This window comes from Schistocerca gregaria, chromosome 8, assembly GCF_023897955.1.
Source record: "Schistocerca gregaria isolate iqSchGreg1 chromosome 8, iqSchGreg1.2, whole genome shotgun sequence".
Lineage (NCBI taxonomy): Eukaryota > Metazoa > Arthropoda > Insecta > Orthoptera > Acrididae > Schistocerca > Schistocerca gregaria.
In genome coordinates, this window is record NC_064927.1 from 165,593,689 (window position 1) to 165,611,949 (window position 18,261).

At 47.1% G+C, this 18,261-nt stretch overlaps 1 protein-coding gene across 1 annotated transcript in view; it reads left to right on the forward strand.

Annotated features, from left to right (window-relative positions):
- LOC126284332 (uncharacterized) overlaps positions 1 to 13,995 on the forward strand; it is a 118,007-nt gene extending 104,012 nt beyond the window's left edge. Inside the window, exon 3 of the mRNA XM_049983179.1 lies at positions 4,132 to 13,995. Within this exon, the coding sequence (XP_049839136.1) occupies positions 4,132 to 13,557 (9,426 nt within the window). The 3' untranslated portion in view covers positions 13,558 to 13,995. The remainder of the gene's footprint in view (positions 1 to 4,131) is intronic.
- Positions 13,996 to 18,261: the final 4,266 nt, after the last annotated feature.

Consider the following 18,261-nt stretch of genomic DNA (forward strand, 5'->3'; position numbering starts at 1 on the left):
GAAGAAATAACAAGTTAATACAAGGAACTTAGGAACAATAGGTGACGATTGGTAAGCGACAATAAGCAGTCTAGCACTCGGGGCCGATTTTTCGTGCGCCACCCTGTACCGCTGAAATAATATTGTAGGAATCATATTGTCTTTACAATATGCGACACCATACACTCGATTAGGAAGCGTGGGCTTCATTCGATTGTAAGTCGATCTGCCTTCCATAACAATGAACATTCTCTTTTACCTTGGACCAAAAAAAGACGGAAAATGGTCACTCGTGTGTGCCGTGCAGACTTCCTTTGCGTGTGTAATAAAAACAATCTTGCCTTTTCACAAGTACTTCTTTTGCTGTTTATCGAAATAGTGAAGTAAGCTGATACGCCGTTTTGTTACGTAATTTTTATGTAGTTTACGTAATTATAAAATACATTTTAATTACCGGTCATGAACGCTGAATAGAATACGAAAAAACCAGACGTTCAGAGTTCAAAAAAGGTTTGAAGCAGATGGGCGCGCACAGCGAACGAAACGAACAATTCGATACTGAACTATGAGCAGTGGGCAGTGGAACTGCGACGAGTGGCCACGCGAAGAAGGACGAGTCAGGCCGAGGGAGACCGAGACCGACGGGAACGGCACCGAGGCTGGGACGAGACCGGCCGACGTGCCGTTCGGGAACGAGACCGACCGTTCCCCGTTCCCGGGAACTATAAGTATAAAGCCGCTACGAAAGTGAACTATGAAAGACCGTTCCTTAGAATTCGTTCCTCGATCGTTCTGTTCATCTTAGTGAACCATTCCTTTGGACCCGTTAGTTCGCGAACGACCCAACTGTATTACACCAGGTCAATGCAACTGTATTACACCAGGACGTGAACGTAATTGCCGATCACCCGCATCATTTCATTCTTGAGATCTCCCCCTAAGGCGATGACATCTTCCAGCAGGGTATCTGTCCATGTTGCAAAGACAGAATAGTGCTACAGTGGTCTGAGGGGCATTATTGTGCACTCAAATTGATGTGTTGCCCAGCAAATGTGCCTGATCTGTACCCATTGGAGCACATACCGGGCGCCAGCTGCGAGCTCGTAAACCACCATTCCGTAATTTGCGGGAATTGCTTAACCTGTGCGTAGACATACTTCTGGAGTACTGTCAAAAACTTATATAATCCTTGCCAAGCAGAGCCTCTGTTGTACTGTGTTTGAAAAGTGGAACAACACGCTATTAAACAGGTGGTCATAATACTTTGGCTCATCGGTGTAGACTAACAGTTTTGCGTTCATTCGTTAGCACGTGACCTATCGCCTAGTGGAAAATAAGCATTAATCGCTTGCTGTTGCCCCATGTACCTGGAGGTACTAACTGTGGTGTCACCGCCAGACACCACACTTGCTAGGTGGGGTAGCCTTTAAATCGGCCGCGGTCCGGTAGCATACGTCGGACCCGCGTGTCGCCACTATCAGTGTTTGCAGACCGAGCGCCGCCACACGGGAGGTCTAGAGAGACTTCCTAGCACTCGCCCCAGTTGTACAACCGACTCTGCTAGCGATGGTTGACTGAAAAAATACGCTCTCATTTACCGAGACGATAGTTTAGCATAGCCTTCCGCTACGTCATTTGCTACGACCTAGAAAGGCGCCATTATCAGTTATTATTGATATTGTGAATCATGTACCGTCAAGACCGACGTTAATCATTAATGGATTAAAGTTAAGTATTCCACCAGCTACGTCCGTTTTTCTCAAGTCTAATTTCCTGGTCCTGTTCCAGACCTCACGCCAGCCTGCGTCAACTAAAACGCGAGCCTTTCGGCCTCCCCTAGTAACACGGTATTGGCTCTCCTGCCAACCACAACACTAACCAACATAAAGACGCACGACCTGTAATTGCTATAATTATTAGTCAACAAATGAAGTAAGTAATAATGTAATGTTGTTCAAAACACCGTCCTCAATCTCCAACAGAAATATATGCACTTATACCTGTTAACACCCTGTATATGTATGGAAAAAGTAGGTAGGGGAGAGTGTTTTATATGCAGAATAGTGTATCCTGGTCGGTCTTACAATCTAATAACTGTTTTCAGAACCACGTGGATTTTAGAATCACTGTTATAAGCAGTTTCTGGGATTGTTTGTTGTTGTGAGACATGATACTGTGTTTGGTGAAGCGTTTTCAAATACTACGAGTTGTGTAATATTTAAAAGCTATTTGGAAGATACTGTTAATTTTTCAGTGCCAGGACTTTATAGTGGGTAATTTGTCTACTTATTTTTAAAACTAGTTGCATAACGTACGGAAGATCAAGCCATACTTCGTCATTCATGTACCATTTTATACCTTCAGTTGAAAGGTATTCCAGCATAGAACATACGATGTTTCCAAATGAACTTAGTGTCTATAAAGTCTTAACTGTTTTCCTTTTCTCCAAAATGGAAATTTATGCTACTTGCCACTAGCTTCTATTTCAAAATGTTTTAACTTTGGACTCGTTTTTGATAATAATTCTTCTTAATTTGATTTCACTTACTGACTACAGGAGCGTAGTAGTGTAGTAATATAACACATAGACTGTTAAAAACAGACTTGGTTAGTTCCATTATGCATTTTGTCGGTCGCCAGTACTTATAAATTTTAATAGAATGTTTGTTCATAGAAAAATGACCTTGTTGTTTCTTGCAGCATTTCACCTTTCGGAAAGCCTTATTTTTCCACGGTAATTTTTGTGATCTCAGAACAATACTGAAGCACACACGTAAAGTGAGTGTTGTCACTTTAAAATGGAAAGTGAATTTAACTTCTATTAGAAGGAGGCTTGCCATAGGCGGAAATCTGGGAATTGTTCCAAGGTGCAACACTCTCACCTACCGTAAAATAGCTAGCAGTAAACATCCGGAGCGACCTGAAGTCGAATGACCACATAAGACTAATAGCAAGAAAAGCAGATGCATGGCTAAGGTTCATAGAGTATTATGGAAACTTAATTCATTCATGAAACAATGGCTTGTAAAAGAAGTGTTCAAAAGATTTTGGCAGGCTGGAACCGTTACCAGGTAGAACTCATAGTTGGAAAAGAGAGAGAGAGATAGCGAGAGAAGATGAAAGAGTGGCGTGTTTCGTCACTGCATCGTTTGATAGGGTCGAAAGATCACAGAGTTGCTCAACAGCAACAGACGGGAAGAAAATACAAAAGACGGGTGGTGCGTCGTAGAAAGGTTTGCTATTGAAAGTCTGAGAGAGTGCGTTTCGAGAAGAGTCGGGCAAAATATTACTTCCTATCGGATGGGTCTTGTGAAATGGGCACACCTAAATTTTCAGAGATATTAGAGCTTGCGCTGCAGTCTACCTATGATCATTCTTCCCACACACCATTCACTATTGGAGCAGGAGAGAGGGAAAAGATAGTGGTACCAGAAGTGCCTCCCGCCATGTAACGTGCATCGCGAATTATGGATGTAGATGCAGAAATTTACGATTGCGCCAACAATCATCAGGAAATAGTTAACACAGGATTTATTTGGGAAAAAGTCACCATCAGGGCATCCGTTTTACCGGGGATTCCCTAAATTTCCTGCAACGTTGAGTGTCGTGATGGTTTCAAAAGGTCATAGTCGATATTACTTCGCATCCATGTCCAGTTTGAGCCAGATTCCTCTCTCAGGATCACTATTTTTTATTTATTTTGTTTTTCTCTTCTTCCTGACATTCTGCTTTATGTCTTTCTTTTCTTTCGTTTGTAAGCTGTAATGATTCACCTGATGCAAAAAAACAGAATGACATTGATTTAAGGTTCTTGTATGTCATCGTCGTCATCAAAATCATCTGTTCAGTTCTATAGTTAGTCTTTCACTGAAATCTTGGCGTCTCCTCTTTGACGACGTATTTTCTGTGTTGCGGTATCACAAATTTTATCGTCCTAGTCAGCAGGTATATCCTTGTATTCAAATCTTCGTCCGGTTGTCACCCTTCTAAACATTTCTTTACTATGCAGTCTGTTCTCGCTGAATGCCCCAGCCACTTTATTATTCTGAGTTTGATTGCCTTCAATTTTAGCGTTCTCTTGTTCACCCATTTTACTACATCTCCGTCTCATAATCTGTCTTCCCAGTTGACACTTAACGTTCGTTTCTACAGGAAGAGGACTACGAGCGCCACGAGGACGGGCGCAAGAGGACACCGCCGCGACGCCGGCGTCCACAGTCACACGACCAGCACCACGAGGGCAGCCAGCTCGTGGAGGCGGCGCGTGTGCCACCTGGGGGAGCTGCCCGGGTGGACGCAGACGTCGACGCCGCCCCTGCCGCTGCCATAGCCACACCCGTAGTGCGGCACAGCATGGTGCACAAGGCCAGTCTCGTCATGTCCATGGAGGACTCGGACGACGGCAGGAAGCCCAACAAACTGGTAGCTGGCTACACACATGTCATCAAGCATCCGGCCCAGCCACCGGCTCCCTTTACCTCTACTGCAGTCGATGACCGGCTCTCCGTAGCAGCCAGTACTGTACCACCAGCCATCCAACTTGCCAAGGCAGAGAATAGTCGCGTACCGATTCCAATAAGGCTACAGATTTCTAGACGCCAGGATGCTGTTCCACCAAATACTAACCCAACAAGTTCCGAAGTCAATATAAGGGAGCAAACCAGTGCAGCTGGTGAGAGTGCACAATCTGACCCACCAACATCTGGATCACCGGAAGAGAATGACGACTCAGGCGTCCGCGAGGCGTCAAAATGGGAGCCTGCCAGGAAATCACCTCTGAGATCATCGAAAATTCCGATAGCGATCAAAGAACCGACAAATGAACCAATAGATAAGGCAGATACAAGAAAACGTAATCAACGACGGAGGCGACCCGCCAGCAACGCGCAGGACAAAAATCCAGATGTAAAATCTGAAGTAGGTAACGCTCCACGCACCGAAAAGCCGATGCAGTTGGCTTCAAAGCCCAAGATAATTCCTGAACAACACAAAGCTGCCTCTGATAAGTCATCTCAAGAGAATCAGGTCACTAAGAAACCCAGCAACTTTCGCCTAGTAATAGAAGACAGATTCTCTGAAGAGATGACTCCTTCAGAGTTCAGTAAATTCATCGCAGACGCCATTGGCACCAAGACTGAGACATCTAGCACATCGCCAGAGCTACCAAAGGTGCGTCATGCCAGAAATCACGCCACTGAGTATAGACCAGTTAAGGAGCTCCTTACTGAAGAGTCGAGTAGCCCTACAGAATCAATGCTAGACACAATGGAGGCTGCTTCATCAGAGGTAAGTGAAATCACTGAGGCTGTAGAAACGGTACTACAACCGACCTCTTGGCGCGTGTACCGACCCAGGGAGAGTAACACCATGGTGGTGCAACGAGCCAGTAGCGATCAGCATGTACCGCAATTACTGGGAGAGAGTGGTCGTGCTGCGGACAACGTTGCAGACCCTTCTGCTTGGGCCTTCCCGGACCTCGCCCCTGCCAGTGATAGCACTGAGGGCTTCTCACAGCAGGTAGTACCGCAGAACTTCTTCAACCAGCCCTACTGGTACCCACGCCCCTTCACTCTGCCTGTGTCGCAGGTGGCAGAGTCCAGAGTCGACTTACACATTACAGAGCCAGAACAAGCTGTTGAAGACCAGGATCAAGAAGCCCAACAGCTGGAGGAGACGAAGGTGGTGCAGCCTGTAACATGGCCCAGTCTAGATGGCGCCGATGAGATAATCATTTTCATAAAGACCAAAAGTAGAGCAACTAATGACACTGGTAGGAGTGATGTAACTGGAACAGTGCCTACTCCGCAGATGGAAATGAACAGGACTGCCAACAGTTCCTCGTTGGAGACTCTGGATACTCTCAGTTCCTCTTATGTCTTGCAAGCTCCAGTATCGCACGTGGAGCAGCAGGATCGGTCACCAGAAAATAAAGAGGAAAACCATGAAGAACCAAAGTTACCAGTGTATATCAGCCGAGGGCATCTTCGAGACAATAGCAGTTACAATGAGACAGCAGACAGTGTTCCGAGCATAGACCCCGCTGTAGGGTTAACACAAAATACAAGTGACAATCCACGGATCGATAGCTCGTCTGATCATGCTAGAGAGCTGGAGCACTACTCCAAACATTCGAGACCACTGAATAGCAAAATTGACTCTCCAGAGGAGCTGACACAACCCTCAGAGGAGACCACTATGGTTATAACCACTACTTTAGACAATGTCAGTGCAACCGACACAGAGGGAAGTGTCACAACTACAGCAGCTTCTCAGTGGGATACACCATACAATACAGAAGCTGACTACGACAAAGAATCTATCACAACGACTATTAGTCCAGAGGAACTGAGCAGCACTGATGCTGATCATCTTCTTGAGGCTTTGCAACTGGACAGCTCGTCCTTCGGTGTGCGGAAGTCGGCACCTCGGTCAAGGTATACGAATGTCCAACTGGAGAAAGCCACAGATGAAACTGGCCAGCACGAGAAAAATGCCGCAGAGACGACAACAGTTGCCATTCCAAAGGATACCGCCAACCACAACGACACTGAAGATGAGAAAATCTCCACAGAGCCTGCTGAAGAAAGAATGAACGAAACAGACAGCGATTTGTCGCTGGAGACACTTCATACAGACAGCACGTCCTACCGAAGATGGCAGCCGACACCGTACTCGAAACATCCAAGTCTGCCACTAGAAAGCAGTCTACATTTGTCAGTGGAACAGGAGCCGATAGCGGCTGAGACAGCACCTACCCCCGAGACTCGACCCAGTGATAACGACTCCAAAGGAACGGGAACTGGAAATAGTGATGGCCTGGCTACCAAATCACAAGTACGCGGTCGGGGAAGAGGCACCAGGCTACGTATTTCCTCCAGGTACGTCGCTGCCAACCTCACCACCACGACCACTACCGCCCCAGAGATGGTCACTGACGAATCTAAGGCCACCGAACCTACCTCCACAGAAGCGAGTCTACGAAGAAGTCTTCAAGTAATACCGCTAAATGGCGGTAGGAGACCACAGTACGATGTGTTAGATCAGAACACAACACCAAAAGTGCACAATGCTACTGATGGAACGGTTTCAACCACACCAGAACCCGAAGACCTAAGTCACATGCAAGTCACAGTAAGCAGTAAAGAAGTCTTGAACGTTAAGGAAACAGCAAATTTCGGAGAGTATTTCAGTTCTCGAGGATTCTGGGGACCGATCCAGCACCTTGTTCAAGAAACAGCACCTGTTGTGAAATACCTACATCCAAAAATTGACGTCATACTGCCTATTAGTACAACGGCAAGTACCAGCTCTGTGGAGGCACTGCAGCCAACCACGGAAATTTCTAGTTCTAGCAGTAACAAATCAGAAACGGGTAATATGCTTACAGACGCAGCGGTAGGAAAGCCTCGAACAATAACAGCTACTACGCTCCAATATCATCAGCTGCCGTCAGTGAACAACGCGACAAGGAAAATTCTCGTAAATAACCCCCACGAAAATAGTTCCCAGCAAGCAAATATCACTGCTCATCTCACCTCAGCACAGTTTTCTCAACCTAATGTGCAGACCAGTGGGAATGGAAATCATACACTTAGCGAGGCTCTCAACTTAACTGAGTTGCAAGACGTGGTGTCTCCTTATTCGACAGTGACGGGCAACATTTCCGAAGGGCAATCTGAAACAAAAGTGTCAGGCGAGAGGTATGTCTCCGGAAAAGATGGCAGGTATCATAAGGTTATCAGCAGACGTCCTGCCAGTGATACGTTAGTGGCCGCCTCTTCACAGTGGGCCTCCTACCTCATAAGTCCACTACAACCTCAAGGGTTCACTGACAACCAAGCAGCGTCATCTGTGATTAACTCTGAAGATGAAAATGATATGCGAGCAGATGAAGAAGGGGAAGAAGAGCCCACTCAGGAAGCACAAGACAGACAGGACTATGTTGACGATACAGAAGGTGACATTCGTGAGAATAGTAGCGGGCTCGAAGAGGATAGTGCAACAACAGGCTCTGTTGCGGAACATAATGAAAGCAACCGCGGAAAACGAAGGTACTTGGAGTCTGAAGAAGAAGAGCAACGACTAGAAGAAGAGGAAAAGGAACTGGATGCTCAGAAAGACCGCGAAGTTGAAGAGAAACAAAAAGAGTGGGTAGAAGCAATAAAAGAGATCGACCACCCTAAAGTTAGGGCACCATTCAACAACGTGAAATATCCTTTTTATTATGGTGTACCCAGTGGAACACTGTCCGCTTATTCCCCAATTCGCTACGCACTTAACCCTCATGCCGTTCCTCAGAAGACGGCGGGTGGCATGGAATTCTACGATTCTCGAGAAGCTCTGGTGCAGTGTCCTGAAGTTTCTCCAAACCTGAAGAATGTAGTTCCAAAACGTCGCCGACCTGGCGAGTGGAACAAGAGACCAGTGCCCAAGTCCCTGCCGAGGCTCAGAGGGCTGGGAGACAAGATCGAGTGTCTCAAAGTGAAATACTGGGGAGCAGAACCACTGGACAGCCCGTTTTTCAAAGAAGGAGATATAGAAAAACAAGAGGAAGCGAGTTCTCAAGTCGAAAGTATACGTGATGACGGCTCGATGGGTTTCTACGGCGAAATCCTAGGGAACATTCGTAACATACAAGCTCTCGGAAATATAAAATTTAGTCTACACGGAGGAGACAGTAGTTCGTCACCGTCCGTCGGCGCTCACAATTACCAGAATCAAGCCCCTTCAAATACTTCGCCTCACAACCAGAATAATTACCCAAATGTAGTGACAGCTACGTCTGATGGCAGAAAGCCTCCAACTCCATCCGAGGAGCTGACCCCACCAAAGCCTCTTCGTGCAGGTGGTAGGCAGTATAATCCTCAGACAACAGCAGTAATTTCCAATGCCAAAGACCAGCCAGAACCTCTACCAGCGCGAGTACTTTTATCACAGCAGAAAAGCGTTCCGTCGCATTTCCCAGACAGCTCGAACGTTCGTTCCGAAAATGGGTTACAGCCACAGAAAAATCCCAGTCTTGGGCCAGTAACATTTCTCCCCATACAGTTTCAAGGCTACACAGCCGTTGTACCACAGGTAGGATACATAGGAATCAGCCCTCCCCCTGCTCCACCTACACAGACACCTGCTCAAGCACAGCTGTTGGTGGAGCAGCTCCTCGCACAGGTTCCTTCACGAGCACGGTCGGAGCAGGTGATAGGTCTGCGACCACCTCCTCTTCCACCTGCAAGCCGTTTTGTCGCCTCTCCCTCGCTGCCAAGGAAAATCGGAGCCATTCCACACAGGGGTCTCCTGACTGTAGCAGCTGCCGCCCCCTTTGAAGACAGTATGGCGAGCGATTCTCATCCGATGGCAGAGGAGGAGCCGATGGAAGCTTCTGCGAGTGACACTGTCGCGGCCGTGGTGAGTGTTGACGGGGAAGCCGTGCCCGTCCAGGAGAGCAACCAGTCAGAAAAGGAGTGGCCTGACCAACATGCAATAAGTAGCCAGTTGGTAGAACAAAGCCGCAGGGTAGTCTACCACGAGCAGACGGCGATGAGGCCGGAAGAGGATGAGCAAGTGCAGACTGCACCCAGAAGTACACGACGAAAGGAGAGCAGGGCGCACAGAACCACCATGGAGACTTCCCAGAAGCTGTACACACACTACGGCGACGGTGGAGAGGGTCAGGATGTTACCAGGCGCGGCCGCGGACACAGGAGACGTCAGAGAGTGAGACCTGAAGAACACGCAGCACCGTCTGGAAGTACAGAATATGTAGAGCGTCCAAGAAACCGCAGACCAAAAGCTCACCGGGCAGGACGCAGAAATAACTTAATACAGGGTTCTGCAGAGCAGCGGGGGAGAGACTACTTGGACGCTAGCATCCCGGTTGAAACACCGACAACTATAAATCAGCGAGGAAGACCTGCACAACGTCGACCAACATCATGGAGCTACGACAAGAGACGGGGAGAGCCACGCTATGAAGACGCCAAGGCCGATATTTACAGCAAAAATTTGCTCACGGAGACTGAGAGGAGGGGTTCAAATTCTTCAGGGATTGGGAATGGTCAAGTCCCAACCCTGGATAGCGAGAAACAGAATGTAGTGACCAGCACTGAGGAGACAGCTTACGAAACCGGCCGGCAAACAGCTTCATCGGAAGCACCGTTGGCGACTTTTCACGTAGCATACAACGGAGGAACCAGGTGGGGGAAACAGGAGAACCGGCGAGGAAAAAATAGGGACGATACTACTGTCGACAGGGAATCGGGCAGCGCCACCAGGCTCAAAGATGACTCCAGAGAGAATGACATCAGCACTCTTTACAAGTCTGATACTGTGCCGACGATCACTGGAAATGTACCCTCGACAAACACAGTCGAGAAGTTAAAAGACTTGGGTCTTTGGCTCAGCCCTTCACAAATTAACAACGTTATAAGCAGTTTCATCAGCAAGCACAAGACTCTAGTGGAGAGTACCTCTGAACTGCCAGATCAGTCAAATCACATAACGGAATCTTCTACAGAAAGCACTACAGCTGAACCGCAGAAGCTGCCATCGCCTCGAAGGAACATTGACAGAAATCTGCTAGGATCTCCTCGCACCAAAGCTGAAGATATACCGCAGGTAACGACAGAGTACGTAAAGCCATTGCGCCTCATTAGCTTGAGGAAGAGCAATGTTATTCCAGAACTAGTCACCAGTACGGTTACACCTCCCGAGTATTATACCACTGAGAGGCGAAAGAGACCCAAATATAAAAAGGTCATACCATTTAGTGCTACAGAAAATTCCGAGGTTCAGTCTTCCACGGAAACAGCTCCAGTAGTGAATCACGCTCGTCAGAGGTACGACCCAACTACAGGCAGCCCACAATATGAACCAGAGCGGACTCAAGTAGTTTCGGAAAACTATCCAACAGTGACATCAGTTCGGCAAAGAAGTAGACTGCCGACAAATATGCGAAGAAGGAAATATGAACTCCTTAGCAACGACAATACGCACGAGACAACGACAGAAAGCATAGCTGGTGCTAAGGATAGGCTGCAGGTGACACGATGGCAGAAGCAAGAATCTATGAAGGTTGATGGTACACAAGACTTTTCTACAGAAAGTACAGTTGATAGGAAAGAAAGTGTGCCTGAGACACGTGCAAACAGAGGGAATTCACTTCGCACCAGATTGGGTTCGGATGCACGTAGATACCAATACGCACATGGCAATGATGGCAATCAACCAGTCTCTTCCACAGAGCCTACTGTTTGGAGTGGAGATAAACAGATAACTGCGGATATCCTCCCAGAGAAGCTGATTCGTAACAAGCACCGCCATCCAGTTGACCAACGGAGGCGCCAGAACGAATACGAAACAGATATTACTGTTCGCAGGGATCGTCCAGTCCAGAAACTCGTTCAGGTATCAGTGGCGCAGCCCACAGAAAATCAGAGACAGCACACTGCAGGTGGTATAGCGGGAGAGGCGACGGTTGACGCGGAAGCAGCACCAAGGCGAATACAGCTTCGTCCACGACACCAATGGCGGCGCCTGCCCGCTACCAAGACCCCGCCCAACGTACCTGAAGAGCCGGCTACAGAGGCTACACACCACATAAGAGGTCAACGTGGCAGGGCGCGGGCGGAAAATGCCCTCCAGCGATCACCATATGGTATGACTACTACCGCGACACCACCTTCCACCACTGAGAGCTCTAGACGTATCAAGGCTGTAGAGCACCGACGTGTCACGAAAGAGGAGATTTTTACCAGGACCTACATACCTGATGACAACCTAGCCGACGAACTCGTCGAGCAGTCTGAGAGGGACATTGTCGTTGAGCCATACCACACCCACACTGAAGAAGTAGAAGAAGAAGAAGAAGAGGATATTTACGAGCCTTATGAGTCGCTACATTTCGACAGAGACTATGTCCTGTATCCAGACAATCGTCTCTCTGAGAACGACGGCGAGGACACTGGTGACTATTACGATGACGAATACGACGCATATGATGAGTACGATGAGGAAGACAACTCTACAGGTAATAAAAATCTGGTTAAATCAGATACGAAGGGCACTGCAGGAACGTCAGGTACGTCCAGCGATCGTGACACTACGGTAAGCGTAACAGGGGACGAAATATCGGAGGAGAATATTGAACCTCCTACCACAACGCCTTTGTCGTCATCGAAGTTGCATCGTACTCTTACAACACAGAGACCGAGGGAGTTCACTCGCCGAGTAGATAAGGTATTAGATTCAGAAACTGATTCCGAGCTTTCCCCTACGAGTGTTACGGGGCTCACAAAGTCTGCTAAAAATTCAGGGGAATCTAAAAGCGAAAGCGATAGGCCATACTTTAGACCACAAAACAGCCACCAGACTGGAAGGGAAGAGAAAGTGTCTTCTGGAAGCAGGTATTCTACAAGAGCACGTACTTCAAATGACCAACACCCGAGAGCGATGACTGCTTCAGTGGAAGAGTCTCAAGAGAATTCTCCTACTAGTATTACAGGACTGAAGCAGAGGCGCTATCCTTCGCGTAGATTTCCTGTGAACGAAACTGCTACAGATGCACCAGACTCATCTAAGCGAAAACAAGTGGGCTACCATGCCGCTAGTGGTGACGGACGAAGGAGGAAAGATTTTAGATACGAGACGAACATTGACACTGGAGGAGACTACAGGGAGCCAGTAGGTCGAATGAAGGAAGTGACGACAACTGAAGCTCCAGCCAGAGAACTCTACACGCCGACGATTCCGTCCTACAAGCAGTCGACGACGAAGAAGACAGAACCGGGACGAGGGACTGGTGGACTACTTACTTATTCAGTCGATACCGAAACTGGCGTTGGTATGTGGCTGCCTGAAGGGGTGGAACGGGTAATAGAGAGGCGACCGAAGGCGTCGCGATTGACATGGAGAGAGAGGCCTAAGAAAAACGAGAATGAAGAGGTGTCAGGCGAGGGGAGAACGGAAAATGGAACAACGGCAGAAGCACGTAATCACCTACGCAGCAGTCGGCGTAGACAGAGTGGGCCAGAAGACGCCACAGAGAGACAGACAGACGAATTGAAGGCAAGTGGCAGCGAAGGGAGCAAGCTCGCAACGGATATGGAAGCGCAAGAAGAAAGTCCTACTCTAGTTGGGCTGTCGAGAGAACAGCGACCCGCTACTGGTTCCAGCACCAGAGTGGAGGTCTCCGCAGTGGGAGACGCTTCAGACGAGGATTCGACGTTGCCAAAAGGGTTGAGGGGTAAACCAGGCGGCCAGCAGTTGTACAAGGCGTACATGGCATCGTTGTACGACAGGTCCGGTACCACTGACGTCACCGAGGCGCCGCCAGCTGCTGACGCAGAGGACATACTCTCCGAACACCAGGTGTACATACTGAGCAAGATCCTGAGTGCCTTGCCACCGCGACAACGTGCCGGCATCGTCAGGGGCATGGTCACCGGCCTCAACGGGGATTCACTACCTGCCGTCTTCGAGAAGGATCGAGTCAGGAGGAGGCATTATTATGGTGAAGAAGTCGAGAAGACTCCAGTGGAACCAGCTGCTAGCAGGACCACGGAGAGGCGAGAAGAAACCTGAGGACTAAGTCGTACAACCTAATATTGTTATGTACCTTAATGCTGTAGCTGTAAATAGTTACATGATATATCAGAGTGGACTGTAGCTTTGTGTATTATACAGAAAAGAACCCAGTTGAATGTTAATATATCGTAAGTTATAATTCATTTAGGTTTCAGTGCGAGAGAGAAAAAACTATCGCGAAAAGTGTTTGATGAGGGATCTCTATACTCAGGCTGTGTATTAGCATGGCATCAACGCTTTTCCAGTGTCAGACTTTCGACTAGTGGTGAGATAATTATTACGGAAAGGATGCTGCGGGAGTGCTTTACGGCCTTTTCAAAATTTAATAAGCGCTGTATGTAAACGTTGATTGTAAATAGCCAATAAGATTTTAACGTTATAGTTCAAAGCATTTATTTGTACAGGCAGAGGTAAATAAATGTAATACCCCAATAATGACTTTTTTCTGTGTTGTAAAAATTCACTGCCCTTAAACAACATTCTGCAACAACCATCTCATCTGTCATGTGCGGGGACCGACAGCCCGCAGATTTTACAACGTGTCGTGATAAAACCATCAGTGGCGTTGGCAGAACTACAGTGTTTATCAGCAGGTATGACTAGTAGTTGTGTACTTTAATATCACTTGAGGACAGGGCGTAGGCAATGAAAGGTGTTGTGATTCGTTAAAGAAACGAACTACAATAAAGCTGCAGTTCCATTTTCTTGTATCCAAGAAATTAAGATTAACAAAGGATACAAGACACATAACGAAACACTTTAGTGATTAAGATATCCCCGCTATTGTTAATTAAAATTTGTGCAACGGAAAGGGCGGTGACTGCCTCCTACCGAAATTCTGGAGTATATTTTTGGCTTTCTGGCCCCCCAGAACATAACAATGTACACTTTTCGAAGAATGTTATGCGGTGTCAGTAAGAGGAATGATTTCCTTTTTTTGCTTCCATTATCTGTGATGCCCACTGTTTTTTCAACGAGGTTGCTGGCGTTGTATCTGGCTGATCACAGTTCATACATGTGAAATACTTTTTAATCTATTTTTAAATAACTATGAAGCGTTTATGAGGGAATACGTTTGCCATCTTTCCAGTTATATTTAAAAACCTTCAAGTTCTAAGTAGGCTGTTTCGGTTTTTTTATTGGTAACGCCACGTAGGGCTCTGTATGAAAAATCACTGGCTGTGCTCTGTGTAGTCAGTGGCTGGTTGGCATTGTTGTAATATTCGCCATTGTAGTTTTGGGCAGCTGGATGTTAACAGCGCGTAGCGTTGCGCAGTTGGAGGTGAGCCGCCAGCAGTGGTGAAGGTGAGGAGAGAGATGGCGGAGTTTTGAAATTTGTAAGACTGGATGTCATGAACTGCTATATATATTATGACTATTAAGGTAAATACAATGTTTGTTCTCTATCAAAATCTTTCATTTGCTAACTATGCCTATCAGTAGTTAGTGCCTTCAGTAGTTTGAATCTTTTATTTAGCTGGCAGTAGTGGCGCTCGCTGTATTGCAGTAGTTCGAGTAACGAAGATTTTTGTGAGGTAAGTGATTCGTGAAAGGTATAGGTTAATGTTAGTCAGGGCCATTCTTTTGTAGGGATTTTTGAAAGTCAGATTGCGTTGCGCTATAAAAATAATATGTGTCAGTTTAAGCACAATTATGTATAAATTTTTCTAAGGGGACGTTTCAAAGTGCTCTTTGGAAATAGGATAAGCCAAATTAATGAATGTTTTTTCAGCCACTGCATAGCTATTATTCAGCTAGTTAACTACTAAGTTACATGTTCTATTGGTCATTTGCACACTATATCGTAAGACACGGAAGGAATAAATTTAGCTTGTGTTAACTAAATTTCTGTTTAAGTGAGACTGCCTGCTGATCATTGCGGAAGAGTCCACATAACAGAAAATATTTAGTGAAGGAAGAAAAGTTAGTGTGCAATACTATTCTATTAAATGAGCTACATGTATCTAAATATAAATATACTACAATATAGAATGAACTGACCTATTAGAGATATATTTTCATATACTGAAGTGACAACAGCCATGGTATAGCGATATGCACATATTTTAAGAAAGAGGATCAGGTAGTGATTGTGGGTGTAGCAGGGAATAGTCTTGATAGTGACGGGGAATATGATGTAGTTTGTGACCTGGTAAAGGAAGCTACTCAAACTGATGGCAATAAGGTGCACTTCGTGCAACAGGTTCAGCATTATGATCGGCCTCATGTTAATGCTGCTGTTAGGCGTGTTAACATGGGGCTGGAGAAGGCACTGATGGCGGAAGCCATGGCTCACATTGCAGTGCTTCCAGTTGAGTCTGACAGTGGGCTTCACTAGGTATGGCGTGCACCTTCATAGTTATGGGAAGGGGAGACTGGCAAAGCTTATAGGTGACAGTGTGGTGGATGGTGGTGGGATCACTCATGGAAAAAATCCTGTAGTAGTTGGTGTTAGAGCAGCACCGTTTTTAGACTGAAGTCCCTCTAACAAAAGAATCATCTTTAGAGGAGATCAGGTACTTCTGCTTAAGCTACAGAGGGTTCTTAGTTCACTTTATAGAAAATACCAAAAATTTGCTATATGTGGTGAGTTCAATATTAATTTTTTATACGATTGTGCAAGAAAAAGAATGTTGCAAGATCTCCTAAACTCATATGATCTGATGCAGACTGTTTTTTTTTTTTCAGCCAGAGGGCAGGGGAACAGTAGCACAGCCATAGACAATATTTTTATTCATTCTTCGTTGCTAGATGCGCATTCTGTTAGTAAAAGCGTGAATGGCCTCTCAAACCATGATGCACAAATTTTAACATTAAAAGATTTTTGTACTCAAACAAATCTTATATATAATTACAAACTATGTAGAAAATATAATCAAACAGAAATAGAGTTTTTTGAACCTCGTTAAGAAACGAATGTGGCAGAATGTTTAAAGTGCCAATAACATACACTCCTGGAAATTGAAATAAGAACACTGTGAATTCATTGTCCCAGGAAGGGGAAACTTTATTGACACATTCCTGGGGTCAGATAAATCACATGATCACACTGACAGAACCACAGGCACATAGACACAGGCAACAGAGCATGCACAATGTCGCCACTAGTACAGTGTATATCCACCTTTCGCAGCAATGCAGGCTGCTATTCTCCCATGGAGACGATTGTAGAGATGCTGGATGTAGTCCTGTGGAACGGCTTGCCATGCCATTTCCACCTGGCGCCTCAGTTGGACCAGCGTTCGTGCTGGACGTGCAGACCGCGTGAGACGACGCTTCATCCAGACCCAAACATGCTCAATGGGGGACAGATCCGGAGATCTTGCTGGCCAGGGTAGTTGACTTACACCTTCTAGAGCACGTTGGGTGGCACGGGATACATGCGGACGTGCATTGTCCTGTTGGAACAGCAAGTTCCCTTGCCGGTCTAGGAATGGTAGAACGATGGGTTCGATGACGGTTTGGATGTACCGTGCACTATTCAGTGTCCCCTCGACGATCACCAGAGGTGTACGGCCAGTGTAGGAGATTGCTCCCCACACCATGATGCCGGGTGTTGGCCCTATGTGCCTCGGTCGTATGCAGTCCTGATTGTGGCGCTCACCTGCACGGCGTCAAACACGCATACAACCATCATTGGCACCAAGGCAGAAGCGACTCTCATCGCTGAAGGCGACACGTCTCCATTCGTCCCTCCATTCACGCCTGTCGCGACACCACTGGAGGCGGGCTGCACGATGTTGGGGCGTGAGCGGAAGACGGCCTAACGGTGTGCGGGACCGTAGCCCAGCTTCATGGAGACGGTTGCGAATGATCCTCGCCGATACCCCAGGAGCAACAGTGTCCCTAATTTGCTGGGAAGTTGCGGTGCGGTCCCCTACGGCACTGCGTAGGATCCTACGGTCTTGGCGTGCATCCGTGCGTCGCTGCAGTCCGGTCCCAGGTCGACGGGCACGTGCACCTTCCGCCGAACACTGGCGACGACATCGATGTACTGTGGAGACCTCACGCCCCACGTGTTGAGCAATTCGGCGGTACGTCCACCCGGCCTCCCGCATGCCCACTATACGCCTTCGCTCAAAGTCCGTCAACTGCACATACGGTTCACGTCCACGCTGTCGCGGCATGCTACCAGTGTTAAAGACTGCGATGGAGCTCCGTATGCCACGGCAAACTGGCTGACACTGACGGCGGCGGTGCACGAATGCTGCGCAGCTAGCGCCATTCGACGGCCAACACCGCTGTTCCTGGTGTGTCCGCTGTGGCGTGCGTGTGATCATTGCTTGTACAGCCCTCTCGCAGTGTCCGGAGCAAGTATGGTGGGTCTGACACACCGGTGTCAATGTGTTCTTTTTTCCATTTCCATGAGTGTGGATGACAAATACAATGATTTTCTTAACACGTTTCTGATGCTCATTGACGGTTGTTTTCCGTTAGGGTACTAGCAGTAAAACGCAGCCAGGAGGCTGACTAGTGGGATATCACGTAGAACAAAGTGGGAATTATATAAAAAAGTTAGTAGTAGTCACAGTCATGCTACAGTAGCCCATTACAAACAGAATTGTAGGGTGGTTAAAATGTTATTAGTAAGGCAGAGAGGATCTTGTATCAAACAGAATAGCGAATAGTCCGCAGCTTGTGGTCTAGTGGTTAGTGTTGCTGCCTCTGAATTACGGAGACCTGTGTTCGATTCCCGGGTGG